Source organism: Gallus gallus, chromosome 2 (genome assembly GCF_016699485.2).
Source record: "Gallus gallus isolate bGalGal1 chromosome 2, bGalGal1.mat.broiler.GRCg7b, whole genome shotgun sequence".
Taxonomy (NCBI): Eukaryota; Metazoa; Chordata; class Aves; order Galliformes; family Phasianidae; genus Gallus; species Gallus gallus.
Window position 1 is genome coordinate 111,589,846 of NC_052533.1, and position 21,964 is coordinate 111,611,809.

General features: G+C 42.5%; 1 protein-coding gene across 5 annotated transcripts in view; it reads left to right on the forward strand.

Moving 5' to 3' along the window:
* Window positions 1-18,797, forward strand: part of FAM110B (family with sequence similarity 110 member B) — a 103,029-nt gene extending 84,232 nt beyond the window's left edge. For 4 of the 5 annotated variants that reach the window (XM_046938092.1, XM_004939866.5, XM_004939867.5 and 1 more), the window contains 2 exons: window positions 3,964-4,023; window positions 15,601-18,797. In XM_046938092.1, coding sequence (XP_046794048.1) covers window positions 15,888-17,000 — 1,113 coding nt within the window. In that variant the 5' untranslated portion in view covers window positions 3,964-4,023; window positions 15,601-15,887 and the 3' untranslated portion in view covers window positions 17,001-18,797. The remainder of the gene's footprint in view (window positions 1-3,963; window positions 4,024-15,600) is intronic. The other variant, XM_046938093.1, reaches the window with a different exon arrangement.
* Window positions 18,798-21,964: the final 3,167 nt, after the last annotated feature.

A 21,964-nucleotide genomic window follows, 5' to 3' on the forward strand; every position in this document is an offset into this window, starting at 1 on the left:
GCAACCAGGAGAGGGGAGGGGCTGTCCTCTCTGCTCTGCGCTGTGCGGCCTCACATCCAGCACTGGGTGCTGTTTGGGTGCCACAATATAAGGACATGAAACCATCAAGAGGTGATCCACAGGAGGGCTATGGAGATGGTGATGTTTTGAGAGGCAAAGGTGCATGAGGAGCAGCTGATGTCGCTGGGTTTGCTCACCCAGAGCAGAGGAGCTGAGGGGAGGCCTCATGGCGCCTGCAGCTCCTCACAGGGAGCGGAGGGGCAGCACAGCGCTCTGTTCTCAGTGAAAGGGCCCAAGGGAACGGCATGGAGCTGTGTTGGGAGGGGCAGCTGGGGGTAAGGACAGGGTCTGCACCACAGGGCTGTGGACATGGAACAGGAATGATTCTTAGTCCCGAAAATCTTGACCCTATCTACGTTTTATTTAATGAGTAGCATGTTACTAGCATGTTCCAACCTTGCCATTGGAAGGAGAACTTTGGTCCTGCCAGCTCCCAGACCAGGTGTGAATTTCCTCAAGACAGTCGTTCTCAAAAAGGAACAGCATTGCTTCCTTAACAATTAGTGTATTATTTCATTTGTTAAATGATTTAAATAGATATCTGAAAACAGTAGAAACATCCAGAATTTATTTAGCTATAAATAAAATTTTAAAATCCCCAGATAGTTGTTGTTAATGTTTTTCACTTGACCTTGATTTTACCAGGAGATGTGAGGGACTGTTAAAATTAGGGTAACAAGCAATTGTATTATGCCAGCTGCCTGGCCATCATGGAGTGTTTTTATAGGCATTCCAAAAGGGGTTGTTTTTTTTCTTTGAGAGAGAGACAGAAATATGAATGAGGCTGTGGGATTCTACAGAAAACAGAGCAATAGATAAACGTGAGTTTATTTATTAAACACTGTATTGTGTGTCCAGTGTAAAAACTGTATGGCAGCTTGCCTAGCTGTATCTTTATCTGAATCGTACATCTGTAAGGGAAATGAAATCCTGCACCTCCAGGTCCAAGAATAAATCCAAGCAAGAATTAAAGGGAATGAAAGAATCAGTGATGTTAGTTGTCAGCAATAATAAGCTCTGTACCTTCTTAGAGACCAGTCATTCGGTAATGCTTTAGTCACAAGTACGTGATTTCTTCTGAGCCAAGGCCACCTGCATATTGTACTGCTAATTTTCCAGCAGATGTGGAACATCTTCTTGACCTTCCTTCCACCTCATAGAGAAGGCAAGCATTGGTTATTCAGTGGTCTTTCTGAGTTGCTCTGCACTGGGGCTGGGCTGTGCAGCTAGACAGGGGAGCAAAACACTTGCAAGAAGAATCTAACAGTGTGTACAGGAAGGGGTGAGATTTTCTAAAGACATCAGAATTATATTGCACTGTGTTGGATTGAGAGAGTGCTGGAGGATATCTGTTACCGAGGCAGTTCATCCACTTTGAGCAGCAAATTCGAGGTATAGTTCTGCCTTGGGCTGTTCATTCTAACACCTACAAAATCCCCTGGTGCATTCCTGCCTGCGATTTGCTCTCCTACCAGGTATAGAAGCAGACAGGTATTTGCCCCCCGGCTTCACCAGCTGTCTATGCATTATAGAGCCTCATGGTTGGTCTCATTTGTGGATGGCGTGTGTAGACTGAGGAATACTTTGCTGTCCTGGTGTTTGAAGAACTTGCATAGTATTTTAGGCTTGTATGTGGAAATACACTTTCTGACTGGGAATGGCATAAAGAGCCTCTGTGGCAATGCAGTGCAATTGTTTGCAGGGTTTAGTATTGATAATATACACAATGTATGTGTATAAGCCACTAGAAATGTGCTTTGTATAAACCACTTACTTGAATTTTGTGCCTTTTGTCTGTTTTGTAAACTAGTCTGACTTCTTGTTTTTCTACCTATTAACAATTTTTTCACTGTTTTGGGTTGGGTTTTTTTTTTGTGTGTGTGACTGCTAAACTGAGTTAGTTGTTGGTGTTTCGTTCTGTCTCAGCTGATAACAGTTGATACACATTGATACCAGTAATGTGCCCAAAAGCTCCACAGAATGTGAATCTGTTTGCCTTTGTACATCTCTCTTTCATTGTTATCCTGGGTCCAGATCCAAGTTCAGTGAAGCTTGTGCGGTGTGTCCCTTCCGAGTAATTTCACAGTTTAATGTGTGTCCTCTCGAGCAAACCCTTGAGACGTGGAGGAGGATGTTTACTGTGGAAGCAGGCAATTGTGACAATCCTGTGTACAAGAGCTTCTCCAGTATTAATACTGACACTTTTTATTATCATGACCTCTTCCTAGCGCTTAGGAAACACAATAAGCCACACGTTTTTGAAATTGTATATACTGTATACACTAATGTTTGCTAAATATATCCCACTGCATAGCTCGTGCTGTCAGTCCCATCATAAATGTGTTGATCCTTGTTGCTATTTGAAATAACAATCTCAAATAAGCGTTATATTTTCTGAGGAAATGATAGAGCGTGTTCCAGTCTTGCCAATATTTTGAAGGGCTTTATTTTTGTATGTAGCTATTATCTCTCAAATAGTTTTCAAGTCAGTTTGTATTGCCAGTCCTGGAGTAAGCCATGTATTTGTGAATGCTTCTATCCATATGTTTGTGTCTGTGTTATTGCTTGTTCCGGGCTGGCAAGTTGCTGCAAACCCAACTAAACTCAAACCAGCCATCTTTCTGCTGGGGAGAAAGGCTGCGTTGTGCTGCGGAGCTGTTTCCCTGTTGAAATTAATACACAGATTTATTTCTCCCTAAATGGTTGTTTATAAAAGTAATCATAGAAATACAATCTCAGAATGTTTAGTTACGTCATTTTACATCTGCCCAATGTATTGTGAAGATATTTACAAATGTTCAGCAGGTGATGCAAAATACAAAGTTTTGAATTCTTTTGCTTTACACATTTTAGTAACTGAGATAAATTCAAAATAGTATGTATTAATGTTGGAGAGACAAAGAAGATACTCAGTAGGAAGAGAAATATATAATAATTAAAAAATAAAATAGGCTTCTCTTGCATTAACAGAAATTTCTACTTTTCCGTGTTCTTGTATCACCATTTGAAAGTCATAGTTCTTCCGTGAATAATCACTTCATGTAGGTGTTGGAAAGAAATGACCAGTTTCTAATAGCTGTGTAAAAACTTAGTGGTTTTTAATTGGAGTTGGTGATTTGGAAAATATCCTGTCAGCTATCTCTGCTTCCCAGCAGGGAGATGCGCGGGTGTTCTTAAGCATACAAAGTTTTACTCTTTGAGCTTAACTGTGAATACAGGAGGTCACCTAAAAATAAGTCATTACTATGGGTTTCATACTTCCAAAATTTCATGTTTTTAAGTCAGAATCAACAAGCAGATTCCACGAAGTAGCATTAGCATTTATATATTGATATTCTTCCTCAAACAAATATGCCCGGGGTACCTAACACTGATTCTACACCCTACTAAAGCTACCGCACGGAAGTGCTATTTTCGGTTTTCTGCTCTTTATATCTTCTCTTCTTCATCTGGAAATGAGAAAAAGCAAACCAAAAGTCTTCGTTTATCTAAAATAGGAACCTAAAATACAAAATTTTGTCTCATTCATTCAAAATTTCATTTTGAAATTTGGACCTTTTTGTGTTTTATCCACAGCATGGCTGAATCTCAGTCTTGGACCTCAGAACACTGTGGCAAATGAGAGCTTATGATCTGAGACATCCCAAATGTCTTTTTAATTAGTTTTTATTACACAGCTCATAGCTTTTCCAGTGTGCAACGACATTGATTTCAATCACGTCTTTGGTCCTTCATGGTTGCTCTGGTGATGTGTAGCTGTCTTCCCTTCTAGTGCTGTGGACCAGCCTTGGCTCTCGGTTTCCACATCCGCCAAATGATATATACAGGGCTGCCATATTTCTGCCTTTTTTCTTCCCCTCTTTTTTTGAATTGCTTTTTCATATTATTTTTTCTTTCTTTCAGCCTCCACTGAAGCTTTGCAGTCCACCATTCAGAGCCCAGACAAGCGCTGCACTTTTTCAGGTATCCTTCTGTTTTAAGTACACTTTCTCATCCAGGGGTTAAAGAAGGGGGACATCTCCAGAGAGTCTTTTCCTTGTTCTCTTTTTCTGTCCTCGTGGTTTGTTCTCGTAGTGAATCTTTTTTCCTTGATCTTTACTAACTCATTGGGTTGGGGGATTCATTTGTACAGTTTAAGAAAGATTGAGGTTTGCTTTTGCTGCCCTCAATCACCCTGCAATGGGCATGTCAACGTGACAAAATGATTTGAGTAGATCCTGGTGTTCTTTCCATCTTTATTCCCAGCGTACACTTTGGTTACAGTCTTCCAATTCAGTACACTGTGATATTTTCTGACTTCCAGCACGAGTGCACAATTCTAACCCTAGTGCTTGAGAGCTTTCTGCTATTAATCTGGTTACTATTACCAATGTGCTCAAAAACAGAGGGAAGCTTAAACATCCCTGAGTCCATTCACAGTGCTCTGAGCCTGATTTCAAAGTTGTAGCAGGAGATGAACATTAAAGCTTAGAATCTTTTACTTGTCTTTAAAGCTTCTAAGCAAAAGGGGGGAAATCCGTATCAGGAAAAATGGAGAGCATGTCTCACATTGAGCAGCTTTGTTCTCAGTTAGTACAAAGAAATCATTTGAAACTCAGGGAGTCAGGAGTTGTATGAGTATGGCAGTTTGTACCAATGATCATAAAATTCTCTAAAAGTTACTAGAGCACTTGCAGCATTTATTTGAGGCAAAGAAAAAATCAATGATCAGTATCTGATGCATCTTTGTCAAATCAGCAACACGGTTCACTAATACATGGTTTTCATTCCACCCTGTAGAAGGCATTTTGCATTCGTCTGTTTCTTATCACCAGATTCAGCTCCAGAATGTAAATATGCATCATGTGGGGTCTGAAATTAACAATTATCACTGTCATTTTTATTTGAAACAAAAATGTTGAGTCTAAGAGCACACGTGGCAAATTCAGGGGTAAAATGTTGAAATAATCTCAAAACCAATTTATGTCAGTTGAGAAGATTCAGAATGTAAAATTCAAGATATGTTGTGGTCTGAATTTGAAAGACATCAAAGCTGTGCTGCAAAGGCTCACACTAGGAATATTCAAAGCTTTGCAATTGTTCAGTTTTTGTAGTCAGAAGTTGATCTACACTAATACCACAGTCACATTTCATGTGTTTGCCTTGCTAGTGACATTTCGTATGGGATTTGTTTCCTTCTTCTTAGGGAATAAACTTGATGTTTGGTGTTCGTGCAGATGCTCCGGGAAGTCTGCAGTTGTCTGGGAGACATACTTGTATATTCTACAAGTATGAAAGATGGAGTCCATGATTTATGATAATGACAGCATTCAGCCCTGGATGTGGTGACACAGCCAGCCCTCCTAAATGTTGTCTTTTTAGAGGATGCATGGAGTCCAGAGCAGATTAGAATCATAGAATGACTGAGGTGGAAGGGACCTCTGGAGGCCTTCTGGTTGCCCAGATCAGTGACAAGCTGGCGCTAGCAAGTGGGAGGTGTCCCCTTCATTGTAGAGGCTTGGCTCCCTGACAGCGATGGGGGTGGTAGGCTGACCAGAAGAGGTTATCTTTACATGCCAAGCATCTGCACGTGAAAGAACTGACACTAAATCTCCTCACCTGAGGCTCATTGCCTTGTTTGCAACATCTCATGATTTTTCTGTCTTAGAGAGCTTGGTTTTGTGAATTTGAAATTTCTCTAGATCCACCTGCTCAATCTGATACTCCTTTCTAAATACGTAACAAATGAGGGTTAAGCCATAGTTTTGAGTTCAGAAGACTTGTATCCAATTTCTAGGCTGGAATCAAATTTATTTTATTTACCAGAGAGAGGTGAGCTACTAACATAGCTGTGTATCATATATGAGAGGAGGATGGGTATGTAGGTAATAGTAAAGTAATCTGGGGTTGATTTGTGCAGAGAAATAAGCCAATCTATCTGAACAGTCCAAGGCACTTCTTAGGAGGGGGTCAGCAGTGATCCTAGCTTCAGAACTCGCCCAGGGCAAGCCTGTTGCAGGTATCAGTGCTGCAGCTGCTGATGACACGTTAAGGGCAGCTGAAATAATGCCAAAAGGAAGAACTGGCTTTGGAGAATCTCCAGCAAACCTCTGCATTTTGTTGGTTGACTGGCAGGTGTTCCTGATTGACTGGGTTTTCTCCACTGTTTGTATTCCTCTTGAAAATATGAGAGCCTCAAAGGCTGATTTCCTTCTTCAGACTTCTCCTGCCAGCCCCCTGGGGCCAGTTCCTCCTTACCAGCCCACCAGGCTCTGTGGGCTAGCTGTCCCAGGCATGGAGGCTGCAGAACTGGGGAGAGGCATGTGGGGCATAAGAGTTGTGATAGAGGCGATAAGAAAAAGCACTTGAAGTGTCTTCCTTTTTCCTTTAATCCCTCACTATCCTTGTAATCTTTTTCTGCTTCCTAGCCCACTGTTTGGTGCCACCATCTCTATTCCCATCGCTGCTTCTCTGCTTTTTTCCCGAGTAACTGCATTTCTCCTCTAACCTTTTGTGTCTTATGGTTTCCTACTTCTTGTGCCTGTTGTTTGTTGGTTTTTATTGGAGCTGTGATTCCTCAGCCCTCCCTCTGCTGCTTCCATCTCCACTTGATTAAACGCACCAGTGCAGTCCTTATGACTCAACACAGCTTTTCTTTTCTTTAAGACAGTGGGATTTTTATGGTGTTGCAAAAAATGTGGCCAGGAAGAATTTCTGTCGTAGCTTCATTAGGGTCCTCAGATACGCAGAAAACCATTTAGTAAGAAGAGCCTGGGCAATTCTGACTTTGTAAGCACAGCTTTTTAAAGACACTTCTAGTGAAGTGCCATTACGTTAAATGTCACTAATAGGAAACAGACTCAATGTATTCTAACAGCTAACATTTCAACAACCGTAGTAAATACATCCACACAAATATGCAGTCACACCATGAATGTACAATATAGGATTGGAGTTATACAACTATATTGTATTGATTGCAACACAACTGGTATTTCTGTCCATGTACTCAGAGAAATCTTAAATATACAGATGCAGTGGTATGCATTCCTCTAACTTTCTTTCTTGACTTCCAGCAGCTTGTATCTTTAGAACTGAGGCTGGAGGAAAGAGGAATGAAATATTCTATGGTATGGGAAAATGTTCTCTTATCTAGAGAAAAACATAGCTGTACCAGTCTAAAATAAATGATACGATTAAAAAAACAAAAGGGGGGGTGGGGGAACCACTTGATTTGTTTATACATCTTCAGAACATTTTAGTTTTGTAGCTTATTTTAGGATAAATAAATGTTCGCTATTTCATGTATTTGAAGTTTGGCTGTTTATAAATGGTTAGCCCAGAACTGTTCCGGTGCAGAAATTAAGTAGCTATGCTGACCTTACTGCAGCACTATGTCATGTTGTAGAAAAGGACATTTAGTGCAGAGACTTGACAAACAACACCCCACAGCTAATCAGAAGAGTGACTGAAAGTCCTCCGTTGTCAGAATGGGGCCACTCTGTTGTATTCCACAAGGTGAACATTGCCATTTTTCTCATGTTATTGCTTTCAGCCATAACCAGTTTGTAATTGTGCCTACCTTATTACCTTTCTGTGTATTTGTAGTATCTGCAAAATATATTCATTTAAGATACTCATTTGCTGTGTTTCAATATTAGAGTGAAACAGCTTTTTGTTTGTGAAAGTAGTTTATTCAAAAAAATATTTTTCTGTATAATAAGATACCAACAAGCTGTTAAGCTTGAAAAGGCTAAAATCAGTATAATCAATGTAACTTTAGGTCCTTGTTTGTAAAAAAGTGTATTACAAGAACTACTCCATACTTACGCACTATTCCTTTCAAATATATTTTCATAAAGTGTGAGAAACTTCAGAAGGATGCAAGTTCTGAAACTTGGAGAATAAATGTTCTAAAAGTTTCCCCTACCAATTAAATCTCTGATTTAAAGGAAAGGAATTTTTTAAATCTGAAATATCTTCTCCATTTATAGTAGCTCTTCATGATATCTTGTTTTTTTCACAGCATAAATTGTTGGGGTTGTTTCTCTTCAGGGCTGTATTTGTTGACTCTGGATCTTCATCTGCTTTCACATTACTGGAGTTTTGCAGGCTTACGAAGTGCAAGGGAATGTCTAGCTGCAGCTATTTGCATGGTGGGTTTATGGCTTTTTAAATAAAAGCAGTTTGTAGCTATGATATGATGTTCCTTCAATATATTTTGCATTGCAAACAGTTTCAGAAAACATTCTCAATAAACATAGCCTAAACGTGGCCACTTGAGATTTCAGCGGGTTTGACCTTATATGACAGAGTCTGGTGAACTTTTTCCGGCCCACAAAAATGAGTTGGCAGTACCAGCTGCTGTCCATTTGCATACAGATCAGAGGTATTTCATCTTCTGAGAAATGAGAGACTGCACCAATTGCCCAGCCTCCAAACTGGGGCAAGTTTCCCACCTCCCAAGGAAGATTATTGGGTATTCTTGGGTGGCTCTTCTTGTTTCAGCCAGAAGCCATCCTACCTGCTAGAAATGAATTGTGCTGTAGCATAATTGATTTCTAGCATTAATTTTCACACCAAGAACCCTATATGGGATTTCTTACTCTTTCCATAATTTAAAGAAAGCTCAAAATTGTTTGTTTTTAGTGGAAAACTCTAAAAGAAGTGCTGGAGAAGTCAGTCTTTACATGCACTTTATAGGAGTTTAAGCACTTGCTGTGGAGGTCGTCTTGCTGTTGGCATTCCCAATGAAGCAGAGGCAGAAGTGTTTTCTGTGATATCCTTGTTAACCCCTGCTGCATTTTGAGGGCCTGCAGCATGCTCAGAGGACATGTGCTGGGTTAAGCAGTGTTAATGAGCAAGGACAGGCAGGAAAATCCATGGCTTGTCTAGAGCTTGGGAATTAGCCATCAGGCTTAGTTAGCCATGTGCATGCCCATTAATGTCAGTAACAGGGCTGCTCCCATGCTGAGCGGCAGCTGTGTGCAGGGCGTGCCTTGAGCATCCCTCTGCTCCTGTGTGTTCCTTCTATCTTCTTCCAGCTCCTTTCCATGGAAGTTAACTGTGGGAGGTGGGGCTGATGTCTAGGTTTTAATGTGTTTAGTGTGTAGCTGGAGTCAGGAGAGCTCCAAAGTGATTCTCAGTTTTGGTTTAAGTAGAAATTGATGTCAAGGGAGCAAGTGCTCCACTAATGAGGATCAGTTTTGGGGAAAAGGATGCTTAAGAAGTTCCTGAGCTGTTTCCTGGCTGCCCAGTTGCTGGGTGGGTGACTGTTGCATGGAGCCTGCCTGTGAGACATGTGTCCCTGTGTGAACGTTGGACCGAGGGTGCTCTGGGTGTATCTTATGCATTTTTGCAGACAGATGATGTTGATTTTCTTCTTCACTAAAGCATGTGATTTGTACTGAACCAATTATGTATGGAAACCACAAAGGTTTGGGTAGCTTCAAATATGGCTTGCTCTTAAAATGGGCTTGTTAGGAATTTCCACAGATCTGAGGTGCAAATTAATCTGAAGTGCTCTATGCAAAATGTTTTTTTCAACATCTTAATTGAAAATGTTTTGTTGTTTGGCCTCCCTCTGTTTCCTCCCAGTGCGCAGTGATGGCACGCAAGGCTGGCCAATTCATTAATTTTGCTACACATTGAAAATGTGGCCTCTTGGAAAATAGTTTATCAGGAGGCCAAATCCAAGCAGGGCTGGGAAGGCCAGCAGACAGGGACAAGGAGAGCCGAGATGCTGGCTTTTCCTACTGGCAGGGGGGAAGAGAGAAGAAGAGCAATAGACAGTAGAAGAAGAATGAAAGCGCTTTGAACTTGGGACCGTTGAGACTGGATGAGGAGCGAGTGGCTGGATTGCAACCCAAGGTCTGCCTAAAAGGTGGTGTCTAAAGTTTTGCAAAGTGTTTTAAAGAAATATTCGGGCAAAATACACATTAAAATAGAAGTATTCACAAAAAGCCGGAGCTACAAATATAACGAGAAGTTACATCACATTCCTTTATACTTTATAGGTCCTCTCTTGAAGTATTTTTAAATGAGAAGCTGAAATTATTCCGGAGAGTGCAGTATGTTGTAAGCAATACAGGGGTTTAAAGAAAGCAGCACTGATTTCCATTACTGCTTTACAAACACAGTACGTAGTTTCTCCCTAATAAGACAATTACTTTTTTTTTTGTACTCTCTTATTGGAAGAAAGGGAAATTTCATTCCTGAGCTTTCTTGTGTATTTGCACAGCTGTCTGCGCCTTTTACAGAAATCACAGTTTTCATGTTTGGGCAGTATTTACCCAGAAGCAAGTATTGCTAGCAGTGGAGTGTGTCTGCTGGGTAAAACCTGTAACGGCACCAGTTTTCACAACTGAAAAGAAGCAAAATAATTTCTCATGGCTTTTCTTTCGGAGAGGTTTCTCTGTGCAGCTCACACTGAGCACTGAGCATGCAATACAGAGGCAGAATGCAAGTACAGCCATGGACGTGCATCCCCAACATTTGTACCTCCATTGCATTTCCAAAAGCTTTTTCCCCATAAGAGTGTGAGCGTTTCTAGTTTCGTCAGCATCCTGGTTTAAACCTCAGTTTTAACTGCAAAGTGAAATAGGAACTGTCAAGTGACGGTGGCACACTTGATAGAGCTTTATCTTACAAGGTTTTCTTGTACAAACTTGTCACCTTACTGCACTTCAGACTGATATTTCACATCAGTGGGTGTTGTTGAGTGTAATGCCAGAGCAAATCAGAATTGGCCTAAATATATAATACACAAACAGTGCAAAGCAACTGCCTTGATCACCAGCTTTCCCAGTTGGTGGGAATTTCCCACCTCTACATCCCTGGGCTACTCCTGGTTTTAGGTCACTATATATCATGTTTTGTGACCTTTTAGGGGCTGAACCTCCTCCATGAGCAGATATTGCCCTTCATTTATCGGTCACTGCTTCATGTTCCCAAAGGGCAGCACTTCGACTTCTATTTTGGTTCATGGTAGATCCGAAAGATGATTCCATCTCCTCATGCTTTGTATCTCAACAGCTAATGTAATATGAGGCCAAGTCTGCACCCGTGTATGTGTTTATCTGAAGTTAATTGCAAAAATGTCATACTGCTGCCATTCTGGATGTGGGTTATTCAATGCCAACGTAATCCTAATTTGTTTTTTTTGTTCATATTTTTAAACTTATGAACATAAAGTACATACAGGGTTTATGCCGATGGTTGTCCTAAGAACTTGTTTGGATTTGAGGTGTACACAATACTATATCCTAGTGCATAGCCTTGTAGCAAGTTATTCTCACTGAAGTCCTCATTCATTGGCTTTCGTGTTAATCATACGGATGATTAACAAAGCAGCAGCTTCACAGTGGGACCTTCAGCTCTAACGTGCACCTAGCCATTACCTGAGCCTTTGAGTTTTCATCTGTGTGCTATGGTCCTGTGCAAAATTTGTTTTGTGGTTTCTCTGAGCCCTACTGAGATCATTGGTACTTGAATTTATGATGTTTGTGGTGCATCTTGAGGCTGCATAGTTATACTTTACCATCAGGACAATAAAATTGACACAGGCCTTTAAATACCAAGGAAAGCAGAGGAAAGGCTGTCAGCCTTTGTGATGTGTACCCACTGTGCTTCATTCTCCTGTCCTCTTGTACCTCCTGTCCATCCCTCATCCTCTGTTTCAGAGGGGTGAAGTAAGAGCATCAGCTTCAGCACAGTGTTGCTGGGTGAAGCTGCATCCTCACTGAAATCAGAGGTAAAAATTCCTATGGCATCATTTAAGCCATATTTTCACTGTTGGTTTTTGCTGCTGTGCTGCAACTTGAATATTGCTACAATATGTAGTGCTTTCAGAGTAGACATTCAGGCAAAGGCTGGTTGGAACTTGGTCAAGGTATAGGAGCTACAAGGCAACACAGAAATAATATTGCATAGAGAATTTGTTTCTAGTTCCTGTTAGTTGTATAGCTATTGCTGCTGTCAGCTGCACCATGTCGTCCCAAACGATGCAGCTGGTGAGCCTGTTACCTAAATGTGAATATCTAACAAATGTATTGCAGGTCTAAGGGCGATGAGAGCATGATGCCTAGAATGAGTAAGTGCTTTGGATCTCTCCCTCTGCCACAAAGGAGTCTTGAATCAAAGTGCCTGGTTGAAAATAGAGCTTTAAAAACCTAAGCCCCTCTACGACTTTGTATGTTTTGTATTCTGCTCAGCAGTTCTGCACCAGTCACTGATGTTAGAATACATCAGCGGTACAGACTTCAAGAGAGCTTTTATCAGTGTATGTGTGTTATTAAAATGAAGCATGCTTGAATGTGTGCATAAGTTTGCAGTTTTGTTTCTCTCTAAACGATCTCTTACGCCTCGTGATCTTTTTCTAAGGAAGTGAAATAATGGGATTCTGGAGCGAATCCTGAAAAACATAATCCAGTCCCTGGGAAGAATTACATTTCCAGAAGAGACATCTGGATGTGAACAACATGAGTAAAATGTTTCTTAGGTCCCTAAGTATATTTCATTCATTTCCTGGGAGTGGAAATGTTGCCTTTGAATTTCTACAGCGCAAAGCCAGTACTGGAGCCATCCACAACAGAGAATTCCAATGGCTAAGCTGTGACTTTCTTCGTCACTTAGGCCAACAGAAAGCCATTTCCACCCTCGTTGCTGCAATTACCGTTTTCACAAATGGAAACGAAGTGGCACAGTTTTGTTGTCTTGTGACTACGCTCTACTGCTGCTGCTCAGCCTTTTTCATTAGTACTGAAATTAGTAAGTAACTTTCCTAGCATCACAACTGTGTTTCAGATGCCTGTGGACAACAGAGGCACTGATAGGAATTGTAGTAGGTTTTCAGCTAGCAGCAGAGTTAGGCTGCAGCATTGAGAGCACAGGCAGAAGAGGTTGTTTCAGTAGTACCTCCATCCGTCTTCCACCCCACTTTCTGTTCTAGTGCAGTCTGATTAACAATTTCTAGCTCTCTGAGGTGAGAGTACTGAATAAGCTTCCCCGTGGTATTTAAATACAGTACCTCAGAAACACAGCACGCTTTCTGTTGTAGCTGAGTCTACCTCAGTTTTTACCAGCAGCGCAAGGACAGAGCTCCGTCTGGCCACGTAACCACCTGGCCCATGCTGGCTCCAGACAGCATCTCTGCCCTGGCTCCCCCCAGCCCTTTGCTTTTCTTTGAAGGCATGCCTGGAGCTCATTGCCAGTCACAGTGTATTTCCATTGACTTCAGGGCATTTGGCCCCATGTGTGCTTGCAAACAAGCGCTCTTGTTCCCTTGGGTGAACATGCATGCACAGTGGGCATTTTTTTCTTCTTTCTTCCTTTGAAGAAAACCTCCTAAGCAATGCTTGCTGGCACCAAGCAGGGCTGTCCTGATTGAGGAAGTTCCTAAATGCTGGGGAAAGACTTCCAAAAGCTGTGGTTCCCACAGCCCCAGTAATCTGCGGTGTGCTCAGAGCAGCTCTCCGGGAGCAGAGCGGAGCTGGCAGGAGTTCCTCTGGGCAGAACCACGGCCTTCATTGACAATGGCTGAGGAGAAGTGCAGAGCTGTGCTCTTGCTTATTCAAGTGGTATTAACTCGGTTGGGTGACACTGTTGGTTTAGTACGTAGAATTGAAGGGTTGGTTTTTGGAGTGGTTTTTTTTTTTCTTTTTCTTTTTTGTTTTCTCCTGACAAGGCCCCTGTCCTTGCATATATTTGATTTCTGCATGTAAGCACTAAATACACACAGCAATCAGGTATTTCTACAAGCTCTGTGCTGGCAGTGTAGAAGGGTTTGATTTGTTTATATGGAACAGAAATGTGTACATGCAGATGCCTGCTAAAATCGCCTTCAGCACATTTGGAAAGTCAGTGCTTAATTTTAAAATAGTCCCAATAAATATGTTGATTCAAATGAGTAAAAAGAGCTTTTTCTCTTTCAGGAAGACTTAGTTAAAATTCAGGAAGTCACTAGGATTTATAAAACAACACTGAAAGGAAAGCTTAATTAACATTTCACTACCCTTTCAGTTGCACTGAATGTGTGTCTGGTTTATCACCCACCTAAATATGTTAGTTTGTATTTGAAGAATGCTTGTGTCAGTGAGCCTTCAGGAGAAAGCTCAGCTTTTTCCTATAATCTCATTATAGCATTTATACATTTGGTTTCCTTGCTTTGACCTTGAGTGGCTTAGAGAAAATATTCAATGTATGTACCGTGTACTTCTGGGAATACATACTTGAGGCTGCTTTCTTTGTCTCCTAAGGCATATTTAGCTGGAATTACAGGTTCTTCTGTGGGATTTAGAGGAGTTCTTTCTGTTGGTCCAAACAACATACTGATGGTTAAATACCCTATGGTTAGCAGGTTGGATAACAATAAATGAGCATGGCAATACAGGCAAAAGCAGGTCATCACTGGGAAAGATGCTGCTTCGAGCACCTCGGGATGAGTGAAGCAGCAGCAGCAGCTTTTCCTGCTCTCCCTGAAGAGCACGCTGATAGCAGAAATGGGATATTAAAAAGGACAGCGTAGATTAATGGGGGCAGTAATAAAACAAATGAGACCCATTAGCTAAATCACTGCTTTAAAACTTGATTCTTTGGTAAGTGCTCTTCAGTGCCTCATGTGGGAGAAATTGCTACAGCACTTGCGGTGTTGCATTTCAGGTTGTGTGTGGTGGTGTGGCAGTCTGAAGTGAAGGAATCTTAAAACAATTCAGATAAAGGTGGATGTTGTTTTGGACATTGTGCTGCCTAGAAAGCTGAAACAAGTGTATCTAAATGCAGACAAGTTCTCTTTTTACAAGCCAAGTCAGAATGTTTTACGTGCTTCCAGAATACGTCATTAAAAGAACACAATGTTTGTTTATTCTCATTAGGTTTAGGGTTTTCTTGTTCTAGTTAATTTGCACCCCCTTAAGAACTTGGAAATCCTTGTTTTGCTGCTGGAGCACCCATGCTGTGGGGACTCGTGTTCAAACAGCCTTGAAGCCACAGTATGGGGTTTCAGCATTATCTCTGTTTGGTTGCTTGATTTTCTGTTAGCTTAATGATGAAGCGTGTGCCTTGCAGTTAAAACACTACATATCACAACATATTTTCTCCCTGACTTTTAGACTGGCTCATTTTTTGGAGCATTTAATAAAATAGGAAAATAGTCTGAATTTGTTAGAACTATATATTGCCGGTAAGGAGAAAAGCTTTGGGGGCTTAGAGATAAAGCATGTTGAGAAATCAACTAGGCAAAGCCACAGGCAGTGTTTGAAAGTGGGCTTTCATTCATCGTCTGGAGGTATGTGGGTCTAACCCAGTGACCCAGCCCATTTGGCATCCCTGTGCCCTACCTGCCCCCAGACGCGTGTGGCTGCATCCCAGCGGGGGCCCCGTGTCCTTCCCCTTTCCTTCTGGCATAATCCCGCTGGGCGGTGGTGGGGCCGGGCACTGCGGAGGGGCACCCAGCGCTGCCTCCCTGTGCTGCCACGGGAGAGGAGAGAAGGGTTGGGCTGCTGTTGCTAGCGCTCTGATGTCAGGCGCTGCCACTAACATGTGGTTGGCTCTTCTGCCTTTCAGATCGCACAAAGGAAGCAACGAGACTCCCACATCTTTCAGCGAGAAGAAAGGAGGCAGTGGAGCAGACTAATACGGACTTGTGTCTGGTGGCCTTGCAGTACAAAAGCTGCCTTTAAAAGAGAAGCGCAGCGCTATTTAATGAGCTGTGAGATGAGGCGCTGCTGCTAACGCTCAGATCCCTGGATTCATCGGCTATTCATTGTGCTTAATGTACATGTTTCTACACCGTGCGTTTAGGAGATCCCAGAGAAGAGTCCAAAACGGCTGCGGGGGAAAGACCACCAAACATGCCTACAGAAACACTACCGACAGGTAGCATGGTGAAGCCGGTCAGCCCTGCTGTGACTTTCACGTCCGCCGTCCCTCTCCGCATCCTGAACAAAGGACCTGACTATTTTCGCAGGCAGGCGGAGCCTAACCCAAAAAGACTGAGCGCGGTGGAGAGGCTGGAAGCCGACAAGGCGAAATACGTTAAAAGCCAGGAGGTCATCAATGCCAAACAGGAGCCCGTGAAGCCAGCAGTGCTGGCGAAGCCGCCGGTCTGTCCCGCGGCCAAGCGGGCACTGGGCAGCCCCACCTTGAAGGTCTTCAGCAACAATGCAAAGACCGAGAGCGGTGTCCAGAGAGAAAATCTGAAGCTAGAGATTCTGAAGAACATCATCAATAGCTCTGAAGGCTCCAGCTCGGGTTCGGGGCACAAACACGGTCCCCGAAACTGGCCACCCCACAGAGCCGATTCGACGGAACTGAACCGACATTCTTTTGCTGAGTCCTTGAAGGTTTACCCCACACAGGGCCGTAGCAGCCCCCAGGAGAGCAGCTCCAATGTCAGTAGAAGGCTCCTAGACCAGTCGGCAGAGACTTTCTTGCATGTCTCTCACAGCTCCTCAGACATTAGGAAAGTAACTAGCGCAAAGCCCTTAAAAGCAATACCTTGCAGTAGTTCAGCCCCACCTCTGCCTCCGAAACCCAAAATTGCTGCCATTGCCACCCTGAAGTCCCCAGAGATTGAGGCAGTCGAGTCTGGATGCGGAGTTAGTAGAAGACCCTCCCTACAGCGATCAAAATCAGACTTAAGCGACAGATACTTTCGTGTCGACGCAGATGTTGAACGATTCTTTAACTACTGTGGACTGGATCCTGAAGAGCTTGAAAACCTTGGGATGGAAAATTTTGCAAGGGCTAACTCTGATATTATATCCCTCAACTTTCGCAGTGCAAGCATGATTAGCTCAGACTGTGAACAGTCTCAGGACAGCAACAGTGACCTTAGAAACGATGACAGTGCCAATGACCGTGTGCCATACGGCATTTCTGCTATTGAAAGGAATGCCAGAATCATCAAGTGGTTATATAGCATCAAGCAAGCTAGAGAGTCACAGAAAGTGTCCCATGTGTGAGAAAATCCACAGTAGAAAAAGCAAGGACTGTATCTTTGTCTGTGAATATTCAGTTGTGAAGGGTTGTGAAGTCTACTTGAAGTCTTGTACACTTCTCAAATCTCTTTGTGTTGCTTGTTGTGCAATGTTTCCAAGTTGCATGCCTGTCAACATGTGAACTGACCTGGCTTCCACTTGAACAATAACCAACTGCAAAGCCTGGCTGAGCATACACATTATCTGCCAAAAGTTTAAGACAAGAATCTAATTAGGGCTTTAGTATAATCAAAGTGTTTACATGGAAAGGTTATATGACTTCTTTGGTATTTATGTGGTTCCTCGTGGGTTTTATATGTCACTTTTTGTCTTAATACAGATATCGTCAACTGACGTTTCTAGGTTCTAAGTTGAAATGGAATCCCGTATGGGGGGAGAGTGGGGGTGGGGGGAGAAAAAATTGGCCACTGTAAGAGATTTAGACATGCAACAGTAGTCAAAGCAACCTTATCTCTTGTAGAAGGTGGATTATTGGCACCTGTAAAGCTGTTTCTGAAAGGCAAGGAACGCGCTGTTCTTTGCGAACATATGTATCCCTACCTGTAGTGAGGGACTGCTTAGGTTTCTGTTTCTAGGTAAGCACCCTCAGTCTCACAGCTGAGGTGGTCTGATGAATCTACTTGACCACTCATAAGCTAAATGAGTATTGCATTTGGTTTGGTGTAAGCATTTTAATGATTTTGTATTACCCTGTTGGAAAAGCTTAAAGAAGGTTGGAGTCAACACACAGAAGCATCGTAGGTGCGGGATTTTGGGGGTTTCGTTTCTACTCTAAGGTTCCTGGTCTTAAACTTTTGACAGGAATGATTAGATCCTATAGCTGATATTGAATGCCTTTATTAGTCAAACACATCATGACTACAAAGTCCATGCTGTCTTTTAATTTCTTTTGTAGACCTATTTGAACAGTTAATGAACAAAAATGGAAACACACAGCCATATCAATATAACGCCTCCTATTCAGAAGTAAATACACTCAGTAGCTGAACTATATCTGAAAAATTGTGATTATGTTGTCTTGCATATGTTATATCTAAGGCTGTGAAAGTTTGTTACAGCTCTAGAAAGTGTAGAAACACGACAGTATGTAGCTTTATTTTCTTTCCTCCTTATGATGGTTAGTGCTGCAGGTGAACCTGTTACAAATCCTCCAACAATCTGTATCTTCACAGTGGTTTAATTAACTGTCATTTCAACTGACAGTTGTGGTGTGGTAGCAGAGGAGTTGAAAGTACAGTGGTCTGCTTCATTATTCTTGTATACATGCTTTGAAGTAAATTGCAGCACTACCTTATACTTCATCAGCTAATAGGAAACTTTTTTATTGTGTAAATGCTGTAAGACTTTGTATATACTTCAGTTGTTACGAAATCTTTAAAAGGAAGAGTGTTATGCTAATAAATAGCTCCTGGTGCAGGTATGGTGGGTTTTGATCATTTTTTTAACTCCTCCCATTCTTAAACTATATCAGGAACTGTGTTTTAGGTCCACTGAAGTTCTACAGTAATGGTTCCAATGAAAGGTTTCTTCCCAGAAGTGCTTTTCAGAACACAGTTTCTTAGAAAGTAACTGTAGCAGCGTGATCCCTATGCAGAACTAGAACAAATTTTCAGGACTCCTAAAATAGCTTCCTTGCTCCTTACCTAGCAATGTTCCTGTTCCCATTTATAGCATCTCTTCATAATGAATCACCATGGTCTTCTGTGTTATTCTTCAGTAGTGATTATTTATATATTTCAATATTAAAGTTGTTTTACACAATTTGGGGCCTATATTTTCTTTAAGAAGCCTGTAGCCAGCTTCTGACCCATAACCATAGGTAGCTAATGCAGGCAAAACTAAAGGTAGAGCAGCATGGTCATTTGATGCCTATGGTACAGTGGTGAGACCCTGGTGCAGCTGCCCAGAGAAGCTGTGGGTGCCCCATCCCTGGAGACGCTCAAGGCCGGGTTGGATGGGGCCTTCGGCAGCCTGAGCTGGTGTGCAGCCCTGCCTATGGCAGGGAGTTGGAACTGGATGGTGTTTGAGGTCCCTTCCAAACTAAGCCATTCTAGGGATTATCCTACATGGTTTTATACAATTGTTTTCCAAATGATTGTTCACTGAGAGGAGGACAAGGCACTTGTTCCATTGCAGGAAGCTACTCCATGCTTTCTGCAGTTGGCTTCGCAACCTAAGACTACAGCATTCCTGGTGAGGAGATGCATATTCCAGCTACAGGCACATTTGTGATAGTTTAAGCTCCATGGATTTTGGTTGGCACTGACATCACGCTGGTTTTTCAAGCGTACTTTTCCAGTAGTAAGTTCTGCTCAGATCAGTGGCTACTTTGCCAATGAAAATAATGCTTAAGGGATTAAAGCCAAGTGTAATGCAGCTGTACAGCAATGAAAGAAGTTAAAACCGAAATAAAAAGGCACTCACATTGTTCTCTCTTAGCATGTTTATCATCATTCCTAAAACACTCATCTCAACTGTTGTCAGCCAAAAGCATTAATAAAGAAGCCTTTGTAACTAAAAAATGGATTGAAGCGTATGCTGATATTCTAAACTTGTTTCCCGAGGTTTGTTCTGAAGCCACAGGCTCTGAGAAACCAAATTCATTTCCTTTCAATACCATGAGGGCTTTAGGCTTGTGAGCTGTCAGTAAGAGCATTTCCTCACCCAGGTACTTAAGAACCTTTGACACAGCACAGTGGGGATCCAACTCCGGTGTCCCTGCTCTTAAAAATGTGAGCAAGGTTATACAGGACCGAGGCTTTCAGAGTCAGCTGTTCTTACAACTGGTGAGTCCGCAGCACTAGAAATCACAAGAGATGATCTCTTGTGAGAAGTTCACAAGGCTCTGAACAAGCTGATAAGAATGGCCTTCATTTGACACTTCGTTAGAGTTTACGCAGAGGGGGTTTACTTACAGTGTTACTTGCTTGTATAAAAGCCACATCAGTGCTGTCTGAGCTGCTTTTGTTTTCAAAGGGGAACAGCCACTTCACAGGCTGCTAATTCAGATGTTGCTGGAGTGTCCCTTGTTTTGTGTCTGTCTTGGGAGATTCCTGAGTGCCAAACAGTGAGATTACAGATGGTTGTAACCAGCTCAAACACCTCACCTGGGACCCATTCTGGTCATGTTCCCATTGCCTTCAGTAGGCATTCACTCAGGTACAAAATGCACGGCAAGCAGCAGTGGGTTACACAGCAGCTCCTGCAGCAAGAGCAGCTCATAAGGAGATGCAGGTGCGTGGTGTGCTGTGAAAGTGGGTACTGAGCCCAGCGCTGGCAGCCCTGGCTCCAGAAGTGGAGAAAAAGCTCTGTGTGTTTCCAGTGCTTAGTGTAAATCTATGCGTGTGCACAGCACAACAGCACAGAGGCTTAGAGTGGTTCTGTTATCTTGATTCACAGCGAGGGAAAGAGGAAAACCATGTGACGAAGCATACTTTGGAATCTTTATGGTTTCGCGTGAAGATAAACCTTTTATCTGAGGGAAAGGCAGCATCGTAAAATTGCTCTTTTAATTACTTCATGTTGTAACAAGGCTGTGAAAGATCTGAGCTGCGGGATCTGTGCTGCAAAATTGCATTCCATAAATCTGAGTTCTGAGTTATTCCTTTTGATGAATTTGGTTTCTGCAGGAGAGAAGGCTGAGCTGCAAACGCGTGCAGCATCTGAGTGAGTGAGTGAGGGCTTCTGAAGGGTAAACGCAGAAGGATGATGCTTTGGCAGAAAGTCAGAAATCAAAAGACACGCTCAGACAACAGGGCCAATCAGTGCTGCTGACTTCTCTCTTTCTGCAGCAGTTTATCCATCCGTGGAGGCCGTACGCGTTGGATTTGAGTCACTCGGTGACAAACAAAGTGCTTAATGGAGCTCTGCGGTAAAGAGCTGAATGATTTCCTTCTGCAGGAGAGGAGCTAAACCCGAACACGCCCCGTCCGATACCCACTGACAGGGAGGGGTAACGTTCAGTGTGTTGCACTCACAGCTCACTTGTTCATGCAGAACTTTTTATTAGACAGAGTATATGAATAAATATGGAAGGTGACGGTTTTCCAAGGCTATATAGCTCATATTTTCCACGATTAATGGTGCCACGCCAGTAGCTGAGCACATTAGGCGTAGAATGTAAGAGCGTCTGGAGCTTTGTTCCCCTGAATAGTGAGGGTCCATTGCCTATTTTGGCAATGAATATAAATGCGGATATATTGCGGGGACCCTTTGTGCTGGACACAGAATAAATTGGACAAGGCGTCCCGTCCTGAATTGTAATCTTACTCCAGGTTAAAGTCTTTTTTGTTTTTAACCAAGGCGTAGAAGTTCAGTGATATTCTGAGTTCATCTGACACTTCTCGCTGTCAGCAGAAGGACTCCAATAATCTGCCCTTGGAAATATATCACCCATAGCTCAATGGGAAAAGGCATCTAAACTGTCTGTTTGGTGCAAGGGCTTTTTATCTCCTGATGATGGCGTCTGTTAAGTGAAGTCCTAAATAAGCAAATTTCGCTATTAACCCTTGAGCACCTTTTATTTATTCCCCGGGAGCCCAAATGGCGGCCAGTAGCTCCATCTCAGCGTTTGTTGTGGTCGTAGATGGCCGCTGAAGTGTTTGGTCCATCTGCAGGGCAGCACACCCCAAAGTGGAGCCACCTACACTGGGCCGTCTGCCTCACCCTGCTGCACGCAAGCAGCCTCCGAGCACGCTTTGTATTCCATCATTTAAGGATTGGCTGTATGGCTGCCCGTTGAAATTTAGTAATGTTCTGTGGTGAGCTTTTTTTCTTTTTTTTTTCTTTACCAAAACTGTAAGCTCTTAAATGTCATTCTTCTAAATTTAAAGTAGTTTTCATGATGGTCGTAAGAGAAGAGTAAGAGGGAGCTGATGTCTGTGCTATTATTGTTCCCTGCTTTTGGCACTGCGAGTCTTCTCCACCTT